Genomic DNA, 20,390 nt, shown 5'->3' on the forward strand with positions numbered 1-20,390 from the left:
GAATCTGGGGCCCTCTCCAGTTTCCATATAGGCCAGGCCTTTCTGTTTTATTATTTTTAAAATCTATTTTGGGGAGTGGGAAGACAAAACAAAACACACCAACTCTCTTCCATCTTCCTAAGTCATAAGAAGGAAGCTCCTCCAGTAAGAAAAAGTTTTTTTTTTTTTTTTTCTGTATTTTAGGATTTTCCTAAAAGCCTGCGTCTTTTACACTTCAGTTCAAGAAAGAGCCCTTAGTCAAAATTTTCTTTTTCTAAATTGGAGGAGGGGCTGACCCTTGTTCAACCTTCAACCTCTCCTTTTACCATAGGGCCAGTGTCTAAGCTTAAAAAAAAAAAATGACATTAAGTCTTTTGGCAGGGGAGGGTAAAAGAGTCCTTCACTGACATTTCACAGAAGAGAGGCTCCTCAAATAGTACATTAAAAATCAGACTCGCGGGGGGCTTAGGGAGAGTCCCCTTGGCCCTCAGTTCTCAAACTTATGGGAGGGGGACTAGGGGCAGCCTGGGTTACCCGAATATTCCCAGGAAGTCCTCCAATTGCGCTCTTCGAAACTTTTATTTTCAAAATCAATCTGATTTGGGGGTGGGGTGGGGGTACTGGGGAGGGGAGAGGCGTTCCCATTAACCCCTTCTGTCCCAACAGAGACCGCTCCCCAAAACTTTTTGGTGCTCCCACCCCCGCCCCACACGAGCAAATGCCCCGCGCACGGGGCTGGCGCGGGAAAGTTTGGGGGGCCGGCGGCGGCGCGGGGGACCGGCGGCTTTGTGTGCGGCGCGGGGCGGCGCGGAGGCCGGCGGCGGAGGCCGAGGAGAGGCTGGGGGCCGGCGGCTGCTCGGAGGCCGGCGGGGGCGGTGCGGGGCGCGGCGCGGCGCGGCGGGCGCGGGCCGGCGGGGCGATCTGCGGTCCCCGCGGCGGTCCCCCCCGGCGCCCCCGGCCCCCGCCCCCCGGCCCGCGCGGGGCGGGCGGAGGAGGGAGCGGCAGCAGCGGCGGCGGCGGCGGCGGCGGCGGCGGCAGTGGTGGCAGCGGCATTGTGCGCGCGGCGCAGCCCGGCCCGGGAGGAGCAGGACGCGCCGGGGCCGCCTCCTCCCGCACGGACCGATGAGCCAGCCGGGCGGCGCGGCGGCTCCGCAGGTAACGCGGGGCCGGGGCCGGGGCGGGGGCCGCGCCAGCCCCGCGGGTTGCCGAGCGCGGGCGCCGGCTGGGGGCTCGGGAGCGGGGCCGGGCGGCCGGGGTGCGGGAGCGGCCCCCCTGGGGCGCTGCGGGGCGCGGGCGGCGCGGGGGCGGCGGCCGGGGCTGACGGGGACCCCGCACCGGGCGCCCCCCGCGGCCCCCAGCTCGGACCGGAGCCCAGAAACAAAGCGGCGAGAGCACGGAGCAGCCATTGCAGTTTGGACAATTCAGATTTTGCGAAAATGCAACCTTCTTCCAGCTCTCCCCCTCCCCCGAAATTTGCAATTTCCCCCTGACCCTCTCTGCGCTCAGGGTCCCTGGTGACCCCCCCAGGAGAGCTTTCCTTCCAGGCCCCCATCTTTGCAACAATTTTTTTTTAAAGGCCATATTTCCTTCTCTCAATTTTTTTTTTTTCTAATTTTTCTTCAAACGGTAGTTTTTTCCCATTAAAACGACGCCACCTAGAGGATACTATTTTGTAAATAATAAAAAAAAGAAATTAAAATTGAAAAGAAATATTTTTTATTTCTTATTTTTTCCAAAGTTTCCTCTACAAGGCGGTGGAGAGGGGGAAAGATTCTTTTTTTCTATCTTTTTTGGAGTGAAAATTGTCACTTTGATCATTGAAGGAACATGGAGACAATTTTTATTTCTGAAGCCAAATCCAGATAATATGTAAATGAAAATTAAGCTGGAATTTGAATGAATTCAATTCTTGAAGGGAAGAAAGCAAAAATACCTCCTAAAAGCAAAGACAGTTTAGGTACCCAAGTCATTTTAGTTTGAGGGGGGAAAAAAAAACTAATTGGAACGAGGGAAGGAGGGAAGTAGTTTAGTTTAAGGAAAGCTGGGAGAATTGGCTTTATGAAGCAATTACAAATTGTGTTTCATTGTAATTTGTGACTTGTTTTGCTTGGTGGGCAAGAATGACTAATTTTACCATTTGGCAGTGTTCAAAGTTTTTCCATTTCCAAGAAAGAAGGATTTAGAAGAGAAAATAGATCCTAAAATGTTGGCTTTGGACACACCCAAAAATTGTAGCTTTAAATTTTTTTTCATTTACATTTTACTGCATTTAACTCCTAAGATTCTAAGAAAAGCAGAAACTGGAAAAGTTAGAGTGAAATCCTGCCTGTCTTTTTTTCTGGTTTTTGTTAGGTTTTGTGTGTGTGTGTGTGTGTGTGTGTGTGTGTGTGTGTGTGTGTGTGTTTTGCTTTGATGGAATAATTACGACTCTTTCTTGATTTTGTTTGCTGCAAGGTCTAGGCATTTCTTGTTTTGTTGTTGTTTTATCTAGAAAATGTCAGGGACCTTTTCTTGAGCAATATTCGGAGGGGGAAAATGTCAATTCATATATTGTACAAACTGAGTAGCCCACAGATTTGTAGGAGAGGCCGCCATTAAAATAAGATATGCATAATTAACATTATTATGAAAAACTAACAGTGGATTCACAGAAGCCCATTTTTTTAATGGCACGCAAGTGAATCAATTGATGAAGATAGGGATAAAACAAATCCTCGTTAAAGAGAATTTCTTCTTCATATTGTTCATTCTTTCAACTAGAATATTATTATTATTATTTTAAAATTTGTGTTGGCTTCAGGTCTCTTTGTGATGTGGGGTTGGATAATTTATTAATATTTTGTATTTTTCATTTTTTTCATTACTTTCAAAGGAAAAGAAATTCATTAGCCTTGATCATTTGGGGAGTGTGTGTGTGTGTGTGTGTGTGTGTGTGTGTGTGTGTGTGTTAGTGGGGGTTTGTAACAACAACAAAAAAAAAGCACAAATTTTACTGACCCAGCAAGAAAATAAAAGATGAAAGGGAATGGCAGAGAGATGAAAATTCTGATTTGTATCCATCTTCCCTGGTAAAAAAACACTTTGCTGAAGAAATGGACTAAAACACCAACTCAGCTTTTTCTAGCAGCAAAATTTATTATTTTCTTTGAAAGAAAAACTAATCAGAATACACACAAAAGCCAAACCAGGAGATGCTGGCCTTTGGAATTTGAAGTCATTTTTACAAACAATATTTTATGTGGAGATTTGGGCCTTAAGATGACTCAAAGGGAGGTGAGACAAAAAAGAAAAAAAATTCAAATGACAAATATCAATCGGATTCAAATTTGACAGATGAAAATAAGATCTCTGCTCCCAGACAAGGGAAATTTGTGATAAATCAGAGTCTGGTTGGATGTGCTGAGATTTTTTTTTTTTTTTTTTTTTAAAAAAAAAAGTTCGAAAATTTCAGTCCAAAAGGAGTATGTTGGTAGCAGTTGGGGGGACCCTGTAGGACTTGAGGTGGGAGCTGGGGTGGGTTACCTGGGGTGGGGATGAGCCACCCTGGACCCATGAGCAACAGCCATCGGGTCTTGGAGGCCTGGTGGACCTAGTCTGTGCCTTGCCAACCTTGCCTTATGCTAATTGGGTTTCTGAAGGGCTCCTAATTCTGTGAAATGAATCTAACAGAGGCACAGGTTTGACAGTCCCCGTCATCGCCAGTGCATTTGGGAAATTTTCATTTCTTTCTTTTTTTTTTTTTTTGTAACAAAATCCTTCAAGGTTGACTGGCTACATTCTGACATATTTGGAATGAGTTTTTTTTTTTTTTTTTCCTCCTTAAATAGCATAATTAAAAATATTTTTTTTCTGTTGAATTATTTAGGGCAATGTCTTTACGGTCAAGGAATTTTTAATTTCAGGAGTTCTGGAGGCCTCCTGAGATTGTGGGCTCAAGTTTAGCAGGACTGGAGGGGAACTGAAGTAGGGACAGTTGGGTGAGGGCGTCGGAGGAAAAGTCAGGGCCGAAGAGAACAGGTTATCTCTAGTGCAAAGGAATGAAAATATTTCAGCCCATCCCTTTGTGTAGCCTGCAATCTGCCATGCCACTCAGATTCCTCCGATCTATTCTGCTGAACATTTTGTTTTGTTGTCTGTAGTTAGGGTTTATGGCTAGACCTGCAAATCATTTGTTTTGTAGACCTTTTTTCCTTTTTTTTTTTTTTTTTTTTTCCTGTCCTGAAGAATTGGTTATTCTCGTCATGTTGGATGTGTAGGAAATAGAGAAATGGAAGTGCATGCTGGTCCTGTTGGGGGCGGGGCTAGTTTTCTTTTGTTTCTCTTGGTGTCACTGAGGTGTGAGCTGACCTGGGCCTCATCTCTCTCTCTGCGTCTACTCTCTCAGATGACGTGTGGCCAGAAATGGATCCAGGAGCTATTTTTATTAGTTCACGTCTGTTTATCATACTCATATAATATTGGCCAAAAGATTTGGCAAATTGGACTTGAGGGGTGGTAATTTGATGATGGCCTGGGTCATTTTGGTGAAAGATAATTTATATTCCCTCTTACAGTGGAGAGTCTTATTACTTAATGTTTTGCTTTTCTGCCTAAGGAGATTTTTTTTTTTTTCTAATAAGGTTTGAAATTTCAAGGACTCGATTTATAGTTTGACTTGGACCAAGCCAGGGAGAACAGCTTGCTTATACTTTGGAGCTCTGCACAGAGGTAGAGTTGACAAGGTTGGCTTTGGCGGAACGACAAAGATGGCTGGTCAGCTGACTCTAGACGACGCACAGCCCATGGCTTGTGCCATTTGGGAACAGTTGTGAACTGCTCCAAGCTCAGATACATTTCTTCCCCACCTTTGCCTTGGCCCTTGGCCCGTTCTCTCCGCTGATCTCAGACTCCTTCCTCCTTCTTCGTGGGTGATGAGAACTTTCTTGCCCCGTTGGGCTGAGTATAGACAAGCTGGCTTTTTCACGGGCGTAGAGACTTCTCAATACTTTCACATTGTAGAATTTTATGATGGTTTGTGTCTTCTCTGTGGTAATGAGATGTGGCTTTGTGGGTACTCAGGGCTAGCTCTCCTGAGGCCTTGGTAAGTGACCTTGGACGAATCACTGTTTTTTGTAGAGCTGTGCTTGTGAAGTGAGCACATCAGACCAGTTAGAGGATGTGAATGCATTGGTTTCGCCGCTGATTCCGACTCTTTAAGGAGTTAGCTGTAGCCGCACCATCAGAGTGTTGAGAAAGCTGTGGAGGCCACATCTGGACTCCCACATTCTCGGGACAGAGGTGCAGTGGTCAGATGGCATGCATGCCTCCGAGTCACTGTGTCTCGGTTAGACTTAGAGTCACCATTTGTTGGTGAGTTGCAGAGTCACTTGGCAGATCAGTCAGCCTTAGAGAAGAGAAGCTAGAAGAGAATGCGGAGACAGAACATAGCAGAGGTGCTTCATGCAATGTATAGGCACCAGCGCATGGAACTTACCTATGCTTGAGGACGTCTGTATATGATGGGAAGCACAGAAGATCCCAGTCTAAAGTCATGGAACTAGATGAACTCCCTTGATAGGCTGGAAGTAACTTGAACTTCCTTGTTTATACGATGTTTTCTCATTTATTGCTTGGTTGGCTGTAGGGGAACTCTGTAGGGTAGGTGTCCTGCCCCCCCCCCCCCTTTGTTCCCTGTTTGAACGGCTTTACAGCCACCTGTGAATTCTTGGCTGTGTACATCAGGAGGCACGATCCCAGCTTGCTGGCCTTGGTGGGACACGCAGGCAGAGCCTGAGTCCTTATGCTGGAAAGATGATGGGGAGTGGCCTGGAGCTCTGTCTGGTAGGCCCAGTGGCTGTCATGGTTACTTGTATTTCCTACTTTCTTGTAGGTTCGCCAGAGAAGTCTTTCTGGGGTTAGCCCATGTCGGGGCTCTATTTACATTCTAATCACTCTGGAAGTTTGTGGGTTTGTGTGTGTGTGTGTGTGTGTGTGTGTGTGTGTGTGTGTGAAAATATTTCCTCTGCAGCACCTTTCTGGTTGTCTTCATTGTCTCATCCTTTGAACATGTCAGAGCAGTGTGGTCTAACAGAAATAGAATTCAAACCACAAGTCAGAGCTACATATGCCGTTTAGCATTCTCTAGTAATCTACTAAAGAGACTAAAAAGAAACAGGTGACATTGATTTTAATAAAATGTGATTTTAACCCTGAATTTGAACAGCGCCACCATTTTGACCCACCATCAATATAAAAAGTAATTAATGTGGCACTCTTTGAGCGGAGAGTATGAGTATTGGAAATCTGTGAGCACCTCCCTCCAGTAGTGACTCCCAGTTCTGACTGGCAGCCACGTTTCCTGCATTAAGTATTGATACGTGGCCATAGTGGACAGCGCAGGGCCAGACCCACATTCTGTCTGACTGTTGTTCAAGTTAGCCCCAGAAGGTTAGCAATGTCCTTTAACCCCTATGGTTTCATTAGTGGGGCTTCCTCCCTGAGTCCCATTTCAGTATTTCAGCTTCTGGTAGTCAAGTCCATGCGGCTAGTCCTGGTCAGAGTGGTCCACACCTCTGTTCTCTTAGTTGAAAATGACAGTAACTGAGGATGTGGTAGGATGTGGTGGGCATGTGTGCATGTGTGTCTGCGTGTGTACGTGTGTACGTGTGTGTGTGTGTGTGTGTGTGTGTGTGTGTGTGTGTGTGTGTGTGTGTGTGGTGGAGGTGAAGCTGAGCCCTGTGTGAAGAGGGCAGTCATTGGAATTTGGATTTAAATAAAGTGTTATCTGAAAGAGATGTGAAGAGGGTGGGGTGTGAGGAGAGGGAGGAGCTGAGGGGGTGTCAGCGAAATCCATTTCTTAAGTGAAAACCATGGGGCCATCAGGAAGCTACCTCAGGTCAGGTGTTATCTCAGATGCTCAGGAAGCTTCCTGGCGTTCACCCTGTTGGCAGTATGCAAAGCTAGGACCAGACTGTGAAATCCAACCTAGTGATGTGTGGTGAGCTTTGTGTCACTGTGGGAAAGTCACTTTTAGTTTTGGGACTACAGTTTCTGCATGTGGAGAAGGGGATGGATAGTTACCCTGACCTTGAAGGAGACTTTATGATGATATGAAGCAGCTGAGTGAAAACACCAGGCCGTGTGAGCTCCTTAGAGGGTGGACAATGTATGCCAGTTGACAGTTGATCAAGGGGCCAGTGAGTCTCCACCTGGGGAGACTGGGTCTCACTGACACTATGTACACTAGTTCAGGAAACATGGAGGCTTTTCTTTAATAGGTGGGTAATGTGTTTCTCTCTAGGGAACAGCTGAATACATACACACACACACACACACACACACACACACACACACACACACGCACCTTTTTCTCTCTTTAAAACTGACAGAGGTGATGCTTTTTATCAGTGTCCTGTCTTGTTCAGGGGTACTGAGTGTTTCCTGGTCCGGTCCGTTTCAAAGCCAGTGGCCTAGTCTTTAAAGAGGTGTGGTTACACTGAGGACCCTGCTTGGAGTTTCCTCCCTCATCTCTGTCCCAGAGCAGCTGAGACCCTTGGGAAGGTTCCTTTTCACCAGCTGGAGTTAAGTTTCTCTCCCTGTGCTCCTCCAGCTCTGTGGATTCAAGCCTGAACTGGCCGTTTGCACATCTGTTTCTCCAGCCAGCTGGTGACTTCCTTAAGGCTAGAGATCATGGCTTATTCATCCTGGGGTCTGGCACAGAGCAGAAGCTCAGTAAATATTTGATGACTTAATTTGGCTTTTGGAAATAGCTCAGCTGGAATTGAGTCCGGTGAGTAGTGGATGACCAATTTGGGTTTGGCTATTTGGTCCAAACTGGTGTCTTCTTAGGGAGTCATGGGCAGTGTTCTCTTACAATTGGCTCTGAAGCTCCAGGCTCCCTTGGGAAAGAAAGTCAACTGGAATCCTCAGCAGGGCAGGGAGTGAACTTCCTTTGACTTTACATGCCTTGGAGATTTTAAAAGTACTTATGACCACATTACCGCTCTCTTTTTCCCCCATTTGTGGGTGTGTGTTTGTGTGTGTGCAGATGTGCTGGCCTGTAAGTGTGTATGTAGAGGCCAGAGTGCACTCGGGTCTCTTCTTCCAGCACTCTCCACCTTCTTTTTTTGAGTCAGGGTCTCTCCTTGAACCTGGAGCTCACAGTTCAGCCAGACTGGCTGGCCAGCAAGGTCCCAGGATTCTCCAGTCTCTAACACCCTCACCCCCAGGGGGGTTACACGTGTAAGCGACTGTACCTAGCTTTTACGTGGAGGTTGGGAGCTGAACCTGGGACTTGATGCTTGCATAGCAAGCATTTTACCCATTAGCAGCTCCCCAGACCTGTAGTATTTCTCTGTGTGCATGTGCGTGTGCATGCGTGCGTGCGTGCGTGCGTGCGTGCGCGTGTGTGTGTGTGTGTGTGTGTGTGTGTGTGTGTGTGTGTGTGTGTATAGTCTGGTTGACATCGACTATTCTTAGTTGCTCTCTACCATATTTATTTACTTTTTTGAGATAGGGTCTCTCATTGAACGTGGAACCCTCCCATTCAGCTAATTTGACTGGCCTGCAAACTCCAAGTACCCTTTTCTGGGGTTACAGGCATGTGCCATCACACTTGGCTTAAAAAAAAAAGAAGAAGAAAACAAAAAACTTGTGTTCGGGAGTTGAGCTCAGATCTTCATGTATACTCGGCAAGCACCTTACAAAGCTGGTCTAAGGATTCAGTATTTCTCTAGACTGGGTTGGAATCGACAGGAGTCACCCTCTACTTGGTGGAGATACAGACTGTAAGTGGGGCAGAGCCAGCACCGCATGGAAGCGACATGCCAGCCATGCATGTGTTTGCTTGGGGAGAGGCTTAGCGGCTCGCCAGGGGGCTGTTTGCCGAACGCTGAACACAAGGGCCCTCAGACTTCAACTGGCTGTGTGATTTGATACCCAGCCAGCCTCATCTCCGGCCCAGTTCTGTGTTGCAGATGCCAAACTTCAACTAAAATTAATGATGGAAAACTGAGATTATTGTTTGCTTGCTTAATTTCTTTCTGTTTTATATGAAACTTTATCATTTTGACAGTTTGTGCCCCAGTTCAGCAAGGGAATGGGAATCTTAGTTTAGGGTTGACCACGTGTATTCAAAGTTCACTTCCATGTTCATTGTGTGTGTGTGTGTGTGTGTGTGTGTGTGTGTGTGTGTGTGTGTGTGTGTGTATGCAGGCCCATGTTGCTTTTCCACCTTGTTTGTTGAGGCAGTGTTGGCATTACAGGTGTGCACTCCCATGTGTGGAGTTTTATGTGGGTCCTGGGGATCTGAACTCAGGCCTTTGCATGCATCAGGTACTTCATCCACTTCGTGTTTCTGAGTTAAGGAGGTGCACCCAAGGGCTAGGATTCTTCGCACCAATCAGTTGTCCAGCTCCTGGTGGTGTATGCTGTGACCCATCCCTTCTGTTTGCCCCTGGCCTTGGCTGGGCTTGGTATCAGTGCAGAGAGGGTAGTCCTTCACCTAGAGAAGTGTCTGGAACTCTTGACCTCAGATCCCCCTTCCTGCTGTGTCTTTGGGCAGGTTGCCATCTTTTTGCTATGACCATCTCTAAAAGGTGTGAACAGCCTGTGGTGTCTCCTTCTCTGTCTCTGCCCTCCCCATTGCAGAACCCCAGTGTGACATTATCCAAAGGCTGATTGGATAGATCAGAGCTGGAGGGGCAAGGCCTAGTCCCCCCCCCCCCCCCCCCCCCGCACCTTGGCCAAGTTCTTTATTCTTTGCCAGTTATTTTCCTTATCTGTAATGTGGGGATGACAGTACTATCCATGATGGTGATGCTTATGGTTGTGAGATGTGAGAAAAACCTCTGTAACGGACAAGAGGCTTTTCATCATCATTGTGCTGATTTTCTGCTGCCTAATCCAGGGATGGTAAATAGGTAATATACATTCTGCCACTTCCCTTTCAAGCCCGTGCAGACATTACTAATCAATCATGGCTGCCTTCTTTTCCCTTCACTTGACTAGTAGCCTCAGTGTGCTTCTTAGTATGAGGCTCTCAGTCACTTGAGTTTAGCACGGGACATGAGCCAGTTTGTCCTTCCCGATCTAATCACGTTTATCCCCCAACACACAAACAGAGGAATGGAGGCTGGGGGAGGAAGGTGGGGTGACTTGTCCCCAAAACTCAGCAAGTAAGCAGAAGGAGGATTAAAAATCTCAGATTTCTTGACTCCACAACGAGTGCATTTCCTGCAGTATGCACATACCCTGTGTTAAAAGGAATTAAGGCTAATTTGGTCTTGAGAAATAGCCAGAGAATCCTGGCTCCTCCCTTCCTTGTTATAATTAGACACCCTTGGGGCTGTCATCAAAGCTGGGCTGGATGGCCTGCTTCTCAGCCCAAACCAAGCAGACTGATCAGATTTCAAAAGGAGGGTGCTGGTGGGGGCATGGCATGGCTCTGGCTGGAGAGGGTGTCCCTCCCTCCCTGGTAGAGTGTAGATGACAGCAGAGGGGGATGGCAGGCCCTGGGATCTCTGGAAGGTGGTGTGAGTTTGTGACATGCTTTCTGTTTGTATATAGAGACAACAGAGGGATGCCTTCGACCTTCTGTGTCTTCATTTCTATATCTGGGAAATGGGCTGGTAAGAATACTTCCCAGGAAGGAACTGAGTTGATGTGTTTGAAAATGAATTTTTTTTCTTTTTTAGTGTTTGGAGACAGGGTTTCTCTGTGTAACCCTGTCTGTCCTGGAACTCACTCTGTAGACCAGGCTGGCCTTGAACTCACAGAGATCCGCCTGCCTCTGCCTCCCGAGTGCTGGGATTAAAGGCATGCACCACCAGCACTCAGCTTGAAAATGCTTTTTAAACACCAAAGCCTCAGTGTGCTTCTTAGTATGTGACAGACTTCGAAGTGCTTAGGAACAGCAAAGATGTGGAGGAATACACTGGCGATGACTCTGTTCTTTTCTTAAACAGGGAAGGAGGGAAAACGAGGTAAGGATGGTATTGAGTCGACAGAAAAATGATATAAATATTTTGGCTGACAAAGCAGAATGGAGCCTCATATGAGCTAGAGAGAATAAGTGGAGTCAGGTGATACCAGGCTCCCAGTGGGCGGTGGACCACACAGGAGCATCACTGTGAAGTGAGTTGAACCTGGGCAGGGGTTGCTAGCTAGGCTGGCATCCTTGGGTACCAGCCCTGGGCCTGGGCAGGGCCAGGGAGGAGTGAAGCCTGGCAGATCCCCTGTGGGTAAGAGGCCTGGTGGCCTTTGGCCAGTCTCTGGCATTCAGTTTGCTCATCCTTTCCTAAGTCAGAAGCTGTTCTGGCTTTGTGCTCTGGATGTTATTGTCCAAGACAGCTCGCCTGAGGAGCTGGCCACTCGTCTTTCAGCTCTGAGCCCTGGTGTACAAATCCCCATCTGCCCCGGTATTTTTCTAGAAAACCTGAGGAGTGAGAGGGTGGGGATTTTTTGTTGGATACATTTTGCAAGGAATTTGTGTTTGGCTTTATTTTGAACTCAGAGTTCTGTGAGCCAACTTGATGTAAGCAGGACGCTTGGGATGGCCAGAGAGAAGAGGTGAAGACTGTAGCCGAATATTGGGGATTTTTTTTTCTTTTGATTTCATCAACTGGAAGAAATAACTACCAAAATTTAAGTGTGTTTGTGAGAGTGTTTCTTCCAGTGGATGCTGGAAAAGCAGAGAGTGGAACTGATCCAAAAGACGGTTGAAACCGGCCTGGAATGAGGCCCCTGGGAGGGAAACTTCCTTGGGGTGCACTAGCTTTAGGTGGAATTTGTTGTGTATCTGGTCTCCTTTCTGTCTGAGTCTATACCAGGACAGCTCAGGAGGATGGTCTGAGCCCCTGCCGTAAAGTATACTCTAGAGGTCACCAGCTGAAATGTGACTAGTGGATCCGCATCCGCTTTTTAAGGACTGAAGTGGGGGAAAAGTCTGACTGGTGCCACTTACAATGTGTAACATTGGTTGAGATGACTTTCTACATTGGCTTAAATAAGATACACTCTCAAGGTTAATTCACCACTTTCCCTTCCCATTTATTTGTTTATTTGTGTACGTTTGTGTCTGTGCAAGTGTGTGTGTGTGTGTGTGTGTGTGTGTGTGTGTGTGTGTGTGTACATGGGAAGACCAGAGATCAGCCTCAGGTATCGTCCGCAGGCGCTGTCCACCTTGTGCTTTGAGAGAGGATCTCTCATTGGGACCCACCGCTCACCAGTTGGGCTAGGCTGGCTAGGCCGTGAGCCTGAGGGTCCTTCTGGCTCCATCTCCCCAGGGCTGCGATTACAGGCTCATGCCACCACACTTGGCTTTTCCTGTGGGTGCTGGGAAGTGAAATCAAGACCTCGTACAGCAGTCATTTTACTGACTGAGCCACCCACTGCCCCCCAGCCTTCATTTTCCTAAAAAAAAGAAAGAAAGAAAGAAAGAAAGAAAGAAAGAAAGAAAGAAAGAAAGAAAGAAAGAAAGAAAGAAAGAAAGAAGAAAGAAGCAGTAATGGAGCTGTTAGGATCTCTGAAATTGCCCTCTGGGCTCAAATGATATTTCTACTGGCTAGTGCTGACCCAAGCCACCTCGCTCCACTCCCTCTGTGGTTGAGGAAGCAAAACCCCGGAGCGCGAGAGCAAGCCTTACCTAGGGTTGTCACACAGCAGCCTCCTGAGTGAGCTGGACAGAGTTCAGGACTCCAGTGCGGGCAGGAGACTAGAGATGATGTGGGGTGGGGTGGCAGGGGTATAACTGAGTGGAGAACACAGACCTGGCAATGGGAGCTCAGCAGAGCGCTGCGCACACAGCGCATGGGGCATGGGGACACAGACTGGTCATTTCCAGGGAAGAGTTAAAGAGTGTCCCATTCTGCTTACCGAGACCTCTAAACATTAGCCAAGACGTTTGAAAGAAAGGAAAACTAACAGGGCAGGCAGAAACCGGTCTAGACGACACCTGTTCCCCTACCCTCATCTCTGATAGTTTCTCTGCCTGCCGGATATCACCAAGTGTAGACAGTCTTTGAGGTCTTTGTGTGTGGGTGTTCCAGGTGGGCCTGGAGACCCAGCTATACTGGAGGGCTCTGGGCTTTGAGGCCTAGGGGTCCTGGAAGCCCTTCTTTTATGGAGTCTGGTTTGTTCCATCATTGCTGGGAAAGCAGGGCTTCTGGAAGGTCCAGAGTGCACGCAGCCTCAGTGGGCGAAGCAGGCAGGTGGGGGGCCCTCTAGCCCCGGCTTCTCACTTGGTCCTGAGTCCTGGAGGAAGACGAGAGCCAGCAGCGTGGTGTCTGACTTTCCGCCCCGGACTCTCCCTCTGAGTGCTCTGGAAGCTGAAGCCGAGGGTTGGAAATTCAGCGGTGGTTTTGTTTTTAATTGGGATCTCCGTCAAAAGGTCACAGGGCGGCATTCATATTTATCTTACTTTAGTTTTGCAGAATGGGTTTTTTTTTTCTGCCTTGAAGTCTTTCTGCCACTGCACATTGGCTGAGTGTGTATCATAGGCTGGGCACTAGGCTAAGCAGTTAATAGCTGGCATCTCATTTAGTGCAGTCATCCATGTGGCTTTTCAGGGGCACACACTCGCACACAGTAAATATGTATGCGTGCGTGTGTGTCTATGTGGAACCCCTGAGATCTGCCTGTCACCATTCCCCGGTATTGGGGTTTCAGATGCATGCCCCTGTGCCTGTCTTTTACCTGGATGATGGGGATCTGAACTTGGGTCTTCTTGCTTATACAGCAGAACTTTTTACCCATTCAGCCGTTCCCTGCCCAGGCCCCTGTTGACTTACGTTTCCAATGTGAGTCAGTTGCAGTTGGAGATGAAAGGAGGTACTCCACTCTTGCCCAGGTAGCTTAGGAGGCAGTTGGATTCAGGTCCTGGTGGACACAGAATTCCAGGCCCTGTCTGAGCTGTGAGCTCTTGTTCTGTTATACAGCCAGGGAAAGTGTGGTGACACACGCAGTGTGTGGAGTTGTTAGCCGGACTGGACTTGAGCCCAAGTCTTGCAGACCCTGCCACTCTGCCCTTCACCTTGGCTGTGATGGATTTTCAGACTGGGATGTGGGGAAACTGCCCCGTTCTGTTCAGCATAGGCTCAGGACCCCCTGGCTTTTATTCCCCAGATTCTTACAAGCCTCAGCGGGCCAGCGGGGTGTGTTCTGTGTGCACAAAGCCTCTAATACGGCGTTTGAAAACAGTTGCAGGTCTGCTCTAATTAATTACATTTGACATACTTGGAACTGGGGCCTCCCGGTTGCAGAATGCAAATTTCTACCCAGACAGATGTAAGGTACGCTTGCAGCCAAGAGCTCTGGTGCGTCCCAGCCAGGCTTGGCAATGTTGCTCACGCTCCTCGTGGGACAGTGACAGACAGTGAGAAGTGGAGTCAAGACTCAGCCCTGGGGATGCCAGGAGCCCACAGGCAGTTGGCGGAGAAATAGCCAGGGGTTTTAGGTCTCCAGTCTGGGGCAATCCTTTTCCCTTCTTTGAGCCTCAGTTTCTCATGCTGTTCAGTGAGAGCTTTGACTGGGTGTTCTCCGAAGGTATGTGCTGTTCAGCTGTTCAGCGGAAGGAAGGCAATTAGACAAGCAGGGTTTCTTCTTAGAAGGAAAAAGGCTGGAGTTTGGAAATACAACTGCTGAGGTGAGGGAGGCTTGAATAGCAGGAAGCGGGAGGTTGTAGAACAAACCGAGTTGAGAGGAGGCGGGATACCTGATACATATGTTGCCGCTTGCAGAGCCGGGCAGCCGCACTGTCCTGCCTCTTAGACACACACGCATCTCCCCACCCGTACTGGGTATGTGTCACTCTGCAAGATGGTACCCTAAAACTCAGTGGCTTAACACAGCAACAGCCACCTCTGGTCTTCTGGTCTCTATGGGTTGGGGATTTGGGAGTATCCCAGGTGAGTTCTGACTCAGGGTGACTCTGTGGTCTCAATCACGTGGTGGCTGGGGCTGAAGTCATCTTAAAAGTTTTTTATGTGTACCTTGTTGCCAGGATTTTGAAGACTCAGTTGATGGATGGGGCTTCATAGAGGATGGTTCTGAAGGGACAGGGACCCTGTCCCTGTATGAGAGGGAGAGTGGGTGGGTGGGGTAGCATCCTTTATGATTCCATACTCCGGTAGCATACTTCACTGTGGCACTTCATTGATTGAGGTGGTTCCAGAGGTGTGCCCTTGTTAACACTACCTGCCTAAGGAGCCCCGACATGGCGTTGAGTTTTAGGATGGGAGATAGATTGACGTGGCTATCTTGGGGGAAATGCAGACCGCTGTTCTGGTTACCCACCGATCAATCTGTCTCAGTCCATCTCCTGAACCACCCATCTATGTATCCCATCCCTCCATCCTTTAGATACTTGTCCTCCTGCCTCACCATCTGCTCATCTGGCCATCCGTCCGTCCGTCCGTCCTGTTTAACACATCTTGAACACCTGATATGAGCCAGGTTCGACTACAGGAACATTCAGCAGTGAGCTCAAAGGGAAGAGAGCCCAGGATGAACTGAGAACGTCCCCAGCCTTGGTCTCTTTATCCTGTGACATAGACTTACCATCTTTATCTTCATACAGAGGAGCCAATGAATGCAGTGGCTAGCTGGCCTGCCCAAGCCCAAACCAATTTGTGTCAGGGCCAGATTCGAACCGGGGGCTTCCTGACCACATTGTCTCCAGCTCCCTCCACAGACGAGGCAATTTGCTCTCCAAGTATGAAATGTCTTTCCAGAGTTCTTTCCTCATTCCTGTTTTTTTTCCTAAGTGAAAATAGGTTTATTTTTTCTGACTATAAAAATAACACATTCATTACAAAAACATTCACGCAGTCCTGAAAAGTAGGAAGATTATTCTTTAAAAAAAAAAATCACCTGAATTCTGAGATAACCACTGTTCACATTTTGATGAACGTTATTCAAGTCATTTCTACATATTTAAGTATTTATGATTACAGTTTTACACAAATGGGATTATATTTTGCATGCTGTTCTGTGGCTGGCTTGCTTTTTGCTTTTAAAACTGAAGATATCTTTCATCTGTGAATATAAACATTTTTTAACTGGACTGTATTTTCACTATATGTATGCACCCCAATCCAGGGTCTTCCTGGATTTTGGTTGCCTTCAGTATTATAATCCACACAGTGAGACAAGTCTTTGTACATGTTGCTGCTTCTTGGTAGGAGATTCTCCTGACCCCTCCTCTGAAAAACCATTACTGGGCATGAAGACAGCCGTGGGTTCACCATATTCTCTCCCTCGGCGACCTGCCGCCTCTCCTGGGAGGTGCCTGGTGCTTATCTGACACTCTGGCTGTCATCTCATATTGCCAATCATGAAATTTTTTAAAAAACATTTTTATTTACTTTATTTATGTGTACATGTGTACAGAAAGGGGTGTCTGTGTGTGGTTGTCAGGGGACAGCTTGTGGGAATCAGTTCTCTCCTTCCCCTACTTGAGTCCGGGGGATTGAACTCAGGCCATCCGACTTGGCATTGCGTGCCTTTACCTACTGAGCCATCTCACCAGTCCTCTCTTAGGTTTGTTGTTGTTGATTTTGTTTTGTGAGATAGGGTTTGCTCAAGTAGCTGAGCCAGCCTCTAGCTCAGAATCTTCCCGCCACGGTTCCCTGAGTACATGGATTCTAGGCATGTGTCGCAATGAGTCTCTCTCTCTCTCTCTCTCTCTCTCTCTCTCTCTCTCTCTCTAACTCTTTGGGTTTAGAGCTGCTGGTTTTCTATTATTTATGCTCCAGGTATTATTTTTTTAAACCAATTTTTGTTACTTAGTACTGGTGGTGGCTAAGTAAAATGTTTAACTTTGAAAAACATTCATGTTTTTCTGTCTTAAATTTTGTTTTCTCTTTTTTTTACATCATGCTTAGACTTCTTTGCATTAAGAATTTATATCGAGAAAGCAAGATGTGGGAGGGAGGGAGATATTTGCAGACCATGCATACAGACCATGCATACTTGACAAGGAGTTGTTAGTCAAGCTATAGATGAAACCACAGCAATAGTACCTCCAGAGCCAAGTTTGGTGGCACATACATGTGACCCCAGCACTCAGGAGGTGCAGGCAGAAGGACCAGCCTGGGCTACATGAAACCCTGTCTGAAAACACCAGAAAAAGAAAAAAGAGGAGGAGGGGGAGGAGGAGGAGGGGGAAAGGGAAGAGGAGGAGGGGGGGAGGAGGAGGGGGAGGAGGGGGAGGAGGAAGTCCTTTAGCAACCAAACCACAAAAAGTGATCACAAGTCAGCAGCCACAACAAAGTAACTCAATTGAAAAGTGAGAAGGGATTCAAGGAATGACATCCCCATGGCAAAAAGCATGTGACGTGATGACACAGTGCTGCTCAGTGTCACCAGTCTGGGGAAATGCAGTTCAAACCCATAATGAACTATCTTACCCATAAAAGAGGGAGGAACTGATGGGACTGATGGCCGCCTGGCGGGCGGGCGGGAGGGAGGGAGGGAGGGAGGGAGGGACTGACGACTGCCAGGCGGGTGGGAGACACGAAATGAACAAGTAGTATTGGCAAGAATATGGAGAAATTGGACCCTGACTGTTGGTATCTGGGGTGAGTGCTCATATAAATGGAAGATAGAATCACCCCATAGTGCATGCAGTACAGCCATCCATAGTGAGCACATAACCCAAAGAATTTAAATCAGAAGATAAACAATATGGCAGATCTACACAATGGAGTATTATTCAACCTTTGAAAGAAGATCTTACCCACAAGGACGTGAGTGAGGCTTGAGGACATAGGAAAGACAGTGTTCTTAGAGGTCCACTTCTGTGAGTTTTCCCAGTCAGACTCAAAACTTCGAAGGAAAATGTTTGCCAGCAGCTGCAGGAAGGGAGCAGGGGGTTGTTCGGAGGGTACAGAGGTTCCCATTTGGAAAGCCCCCAAGTTAGTTACACAGAGTGTGAGTATACTCAACCTTATTGGACTGTACGTGTTAAGATGGTTAACACAGGGAAAGAAACAAGTCAAATATTTACATAACCTGACAAATCAGCCAGAATCAGAAAACAGAGAAATAAAAAGGTGGTCCTAAATAAATGCCCCCTCCCTCATATTCACCATGAAAACATTGGGGCGTTTTCTTCTAGGTATTCATAAGCATATTTCTTATTATCTAAGTCATAATATGTTAGAATTTTGCTTCTATGGTGTCTTCTTAATGATTTTCAAGACTCGGTAATATTTGTAGGAGAGAATTGATATGCTTTATCTAACTCATGTTGTATTGTTGAAGCTTGAGGTTGGTCCTCAGTCTTCATTTCCATAAAATTACATCTTACATATAGAAAACAGATTGATGTCTTAAAGTCTCTTCCAAAGAGAGATGATGAGGTCAAAGGTGCATATGAGTGTTCTGTTTCCAGCCGTCTTGCCTCTGTTATGGCATTTATTGGAGGCTGCTTGAGAACCTCTATTGACTTGGAAAAGAAACAGAATTCTTTTTAAAAATACCTTCTTGCTAGGTGTGGGAGGGCACACTTGAAATCCTAGTTTTTGGAAGGCTGAGGCAGGAAGTAGCAAGGCCAACATAGTGAGTTCCAGGTCAGCATGGGCTATGGTGTGTTTAAAAAAAAAAAGTCTTGATTTTGTTACTAAAAAAGGATTCAATGAAGAGAACAGAATTTATGCACAAAAGGACCAATAATCCCATGTTTCTCCAACTTTCCAAAATGAGCCCCACTTACTTCATGTTTATTTTTTTTACATTGTTATTTATACTAATACTCATTTTCAGTAAGACATTTCAAATCTTATGTCGTTCACCAGAATTCCCTCATAATGAGTCTTCTTCCCACGTTTGTGCTGGCATTTCATCTTCGGATGCCGATGCCCTTTTGAGTGGATCCATCTGCCCACCATCCGTTCCGTGTTTGGCCCACTGTGGTGCTGGCCCGTGAGGGGAGGAGCTGCTGAGTCAGTGTGGACTCTGCTCAGAGCATCCTGTCTTGAGCTCTGTGCTCTTGACTGGGCGCCAAGGCCGTGGCAGGGAAAAATGAACCCTGGGAAGCGCAGATTTTTGGAGGAAGAGACATTGAGCTTGATTTTCTGTTTGTGACTATATTTGCATTTAATTTATAGACCAAGTTGAGGTCTATAGATACACGGGGGAATTATTACTGTGCTGTATTCATTTTGTCCAGTAACATGGCTCTTTGTCCTCATCTATACTCCTGTATATGACTTAGCAGTTTTAGAGTTTTTCATCTAATTTTTGGATATTTATTATTAAGTGTTCTCTTCAGACATTTGGTATTTTTGCTGCAATTGTGAATGGGATAATTTTTCTCATTGTATACCATGAATATATTCTACCAAATTTGAATATGTAGTAAGTTTTTTCTTTTTTCTTCCTGTACTGGGCATTGAACCTAGGGCTTCTTGCATTCTGGACCAGTGTTCTATCATAAAGTTGTCCCTCTAGTCATTGTCTTAGTTTTTATTATTTTGACACAGGATGGAGTGGAGTTGGAGAGGGTCACTGAGTTGCCCAGGCTGGTTTTGAACTCACTCTAGCCTGGCCTTGAGCTCACCATACTTCTCCCACATAGGTGGGATTACAGGCCTGCACCATCACATCCAGCGAACCGTTGGTTTTTGTGTGTTGGTTTAGTTAGAGGATGCCTTGTATTATTTTTAGTTTCAGTGAATTCTGGATTGGCTCTGAGATATGTAAATACTGTTCAGCTTTGGCTCCCTCCCCCCCAACCTTACCTGATCCATCAACTAGACCTAGAATAATTAGACAAATAGCAAGAATACAGTCTTATTGTTCCTTTGGTAGGAAAAATTCTACTACTTTCTGGTCAAGTGTGGTGTTTGATTTGGGTTTCAGAAATATGTTATCACTAAGTAAATGTCCTTCCTCTGAGTTGCCAAGAGTTCTTTACTTGTAGAATTTTATCAGTTCGGAGGTGTGGGCTGTGCTATAGGAAGGATTCTCACTTTTCTATATTCGAAAATTCCCCCTTGCAACAGTGTGACTCGCCCCTCCCCCACTATAGAGCTACTTAGCAATAAGAGGGGGAAAGGGATGATGAATTTTTAACAAACGCCTTTTCATTATGTACCCAGATGGCCGTATGGTTTTTTTATGCCTTTGATCTGCTGATGTGATGAATTATATTAATAGGTTTCCAAGTATTAAACTATCCTGGAAGGAACCCATCTTGTTCACGGTGGTTCATTCTTTTAATACATCGTGGGTCCATCTTGTGGTGTTTCGTGTCTGTATTCATTAGTGAGATTGCCCTGTGGTTTTATTTTTAGTATGCTGTTTTTGTCATTTCTTTTTTTTTTTTTTTTTTTTTTTTTTTTTTTTTTTAATAGTCGTGTGCTACTGTCAGTCAGAACACTTTCTGTCATTTCCAAAGGTCTGGAGCAGGGGGCCTTAGAACAGTTGAGGTC

General features: G+C 46.6%; 1 protein-coding gene across 6 annotated transcripts in view; it reads left to right on the forward strand.

Moving 5' to 3' along the window:
- Positions 1–948: 948 nt before the first annotated feature.
- The window catches only part of Znf618 (zinc finger protein 618), a 171,958-nt gene continuing 152,516 nt past the window's right edge, over positions 949–20,390 (forward strand). For 3 of the 6 annotated variants that reach the window (XM_076564339.1, XM_076564341.1, XM_076564344.1), the window contains exon 1: positions 950–1,134. In XM_076564339.1, coding sequence (XP_076420454.1) covers positions 1,102–1,134 — 33 coding nt within the window. In that variant the 5' untranslated portion in view covers positions 950–1,101. Of the gene's footprint in view, positions 1,135–20,390 lie in introns of all 6 variants that reach the window. The other 3 variants (XM_076564338.1, XM_076564342.1, XM_076564343.1) reach the window with 2 other exon arrangements.

This window comes from Peromyscus maniculatus, chromosome 2, assembly GCF_049852395.1.
Source record: "Peromyscus maniculatus bairdii isolate BWxNUB_F1_BW_parent chromosome 2, HU_Pman_BW_mat_3.1, whole genome shotgun sequence".
In the NCBI taxonomy this organism is placed as follows: Eukaryota; Metazoa; Chordata; class Mammalia; order Rodentia; family Cricetidae; genus Peromyscus; species Peromyscus maniculatus.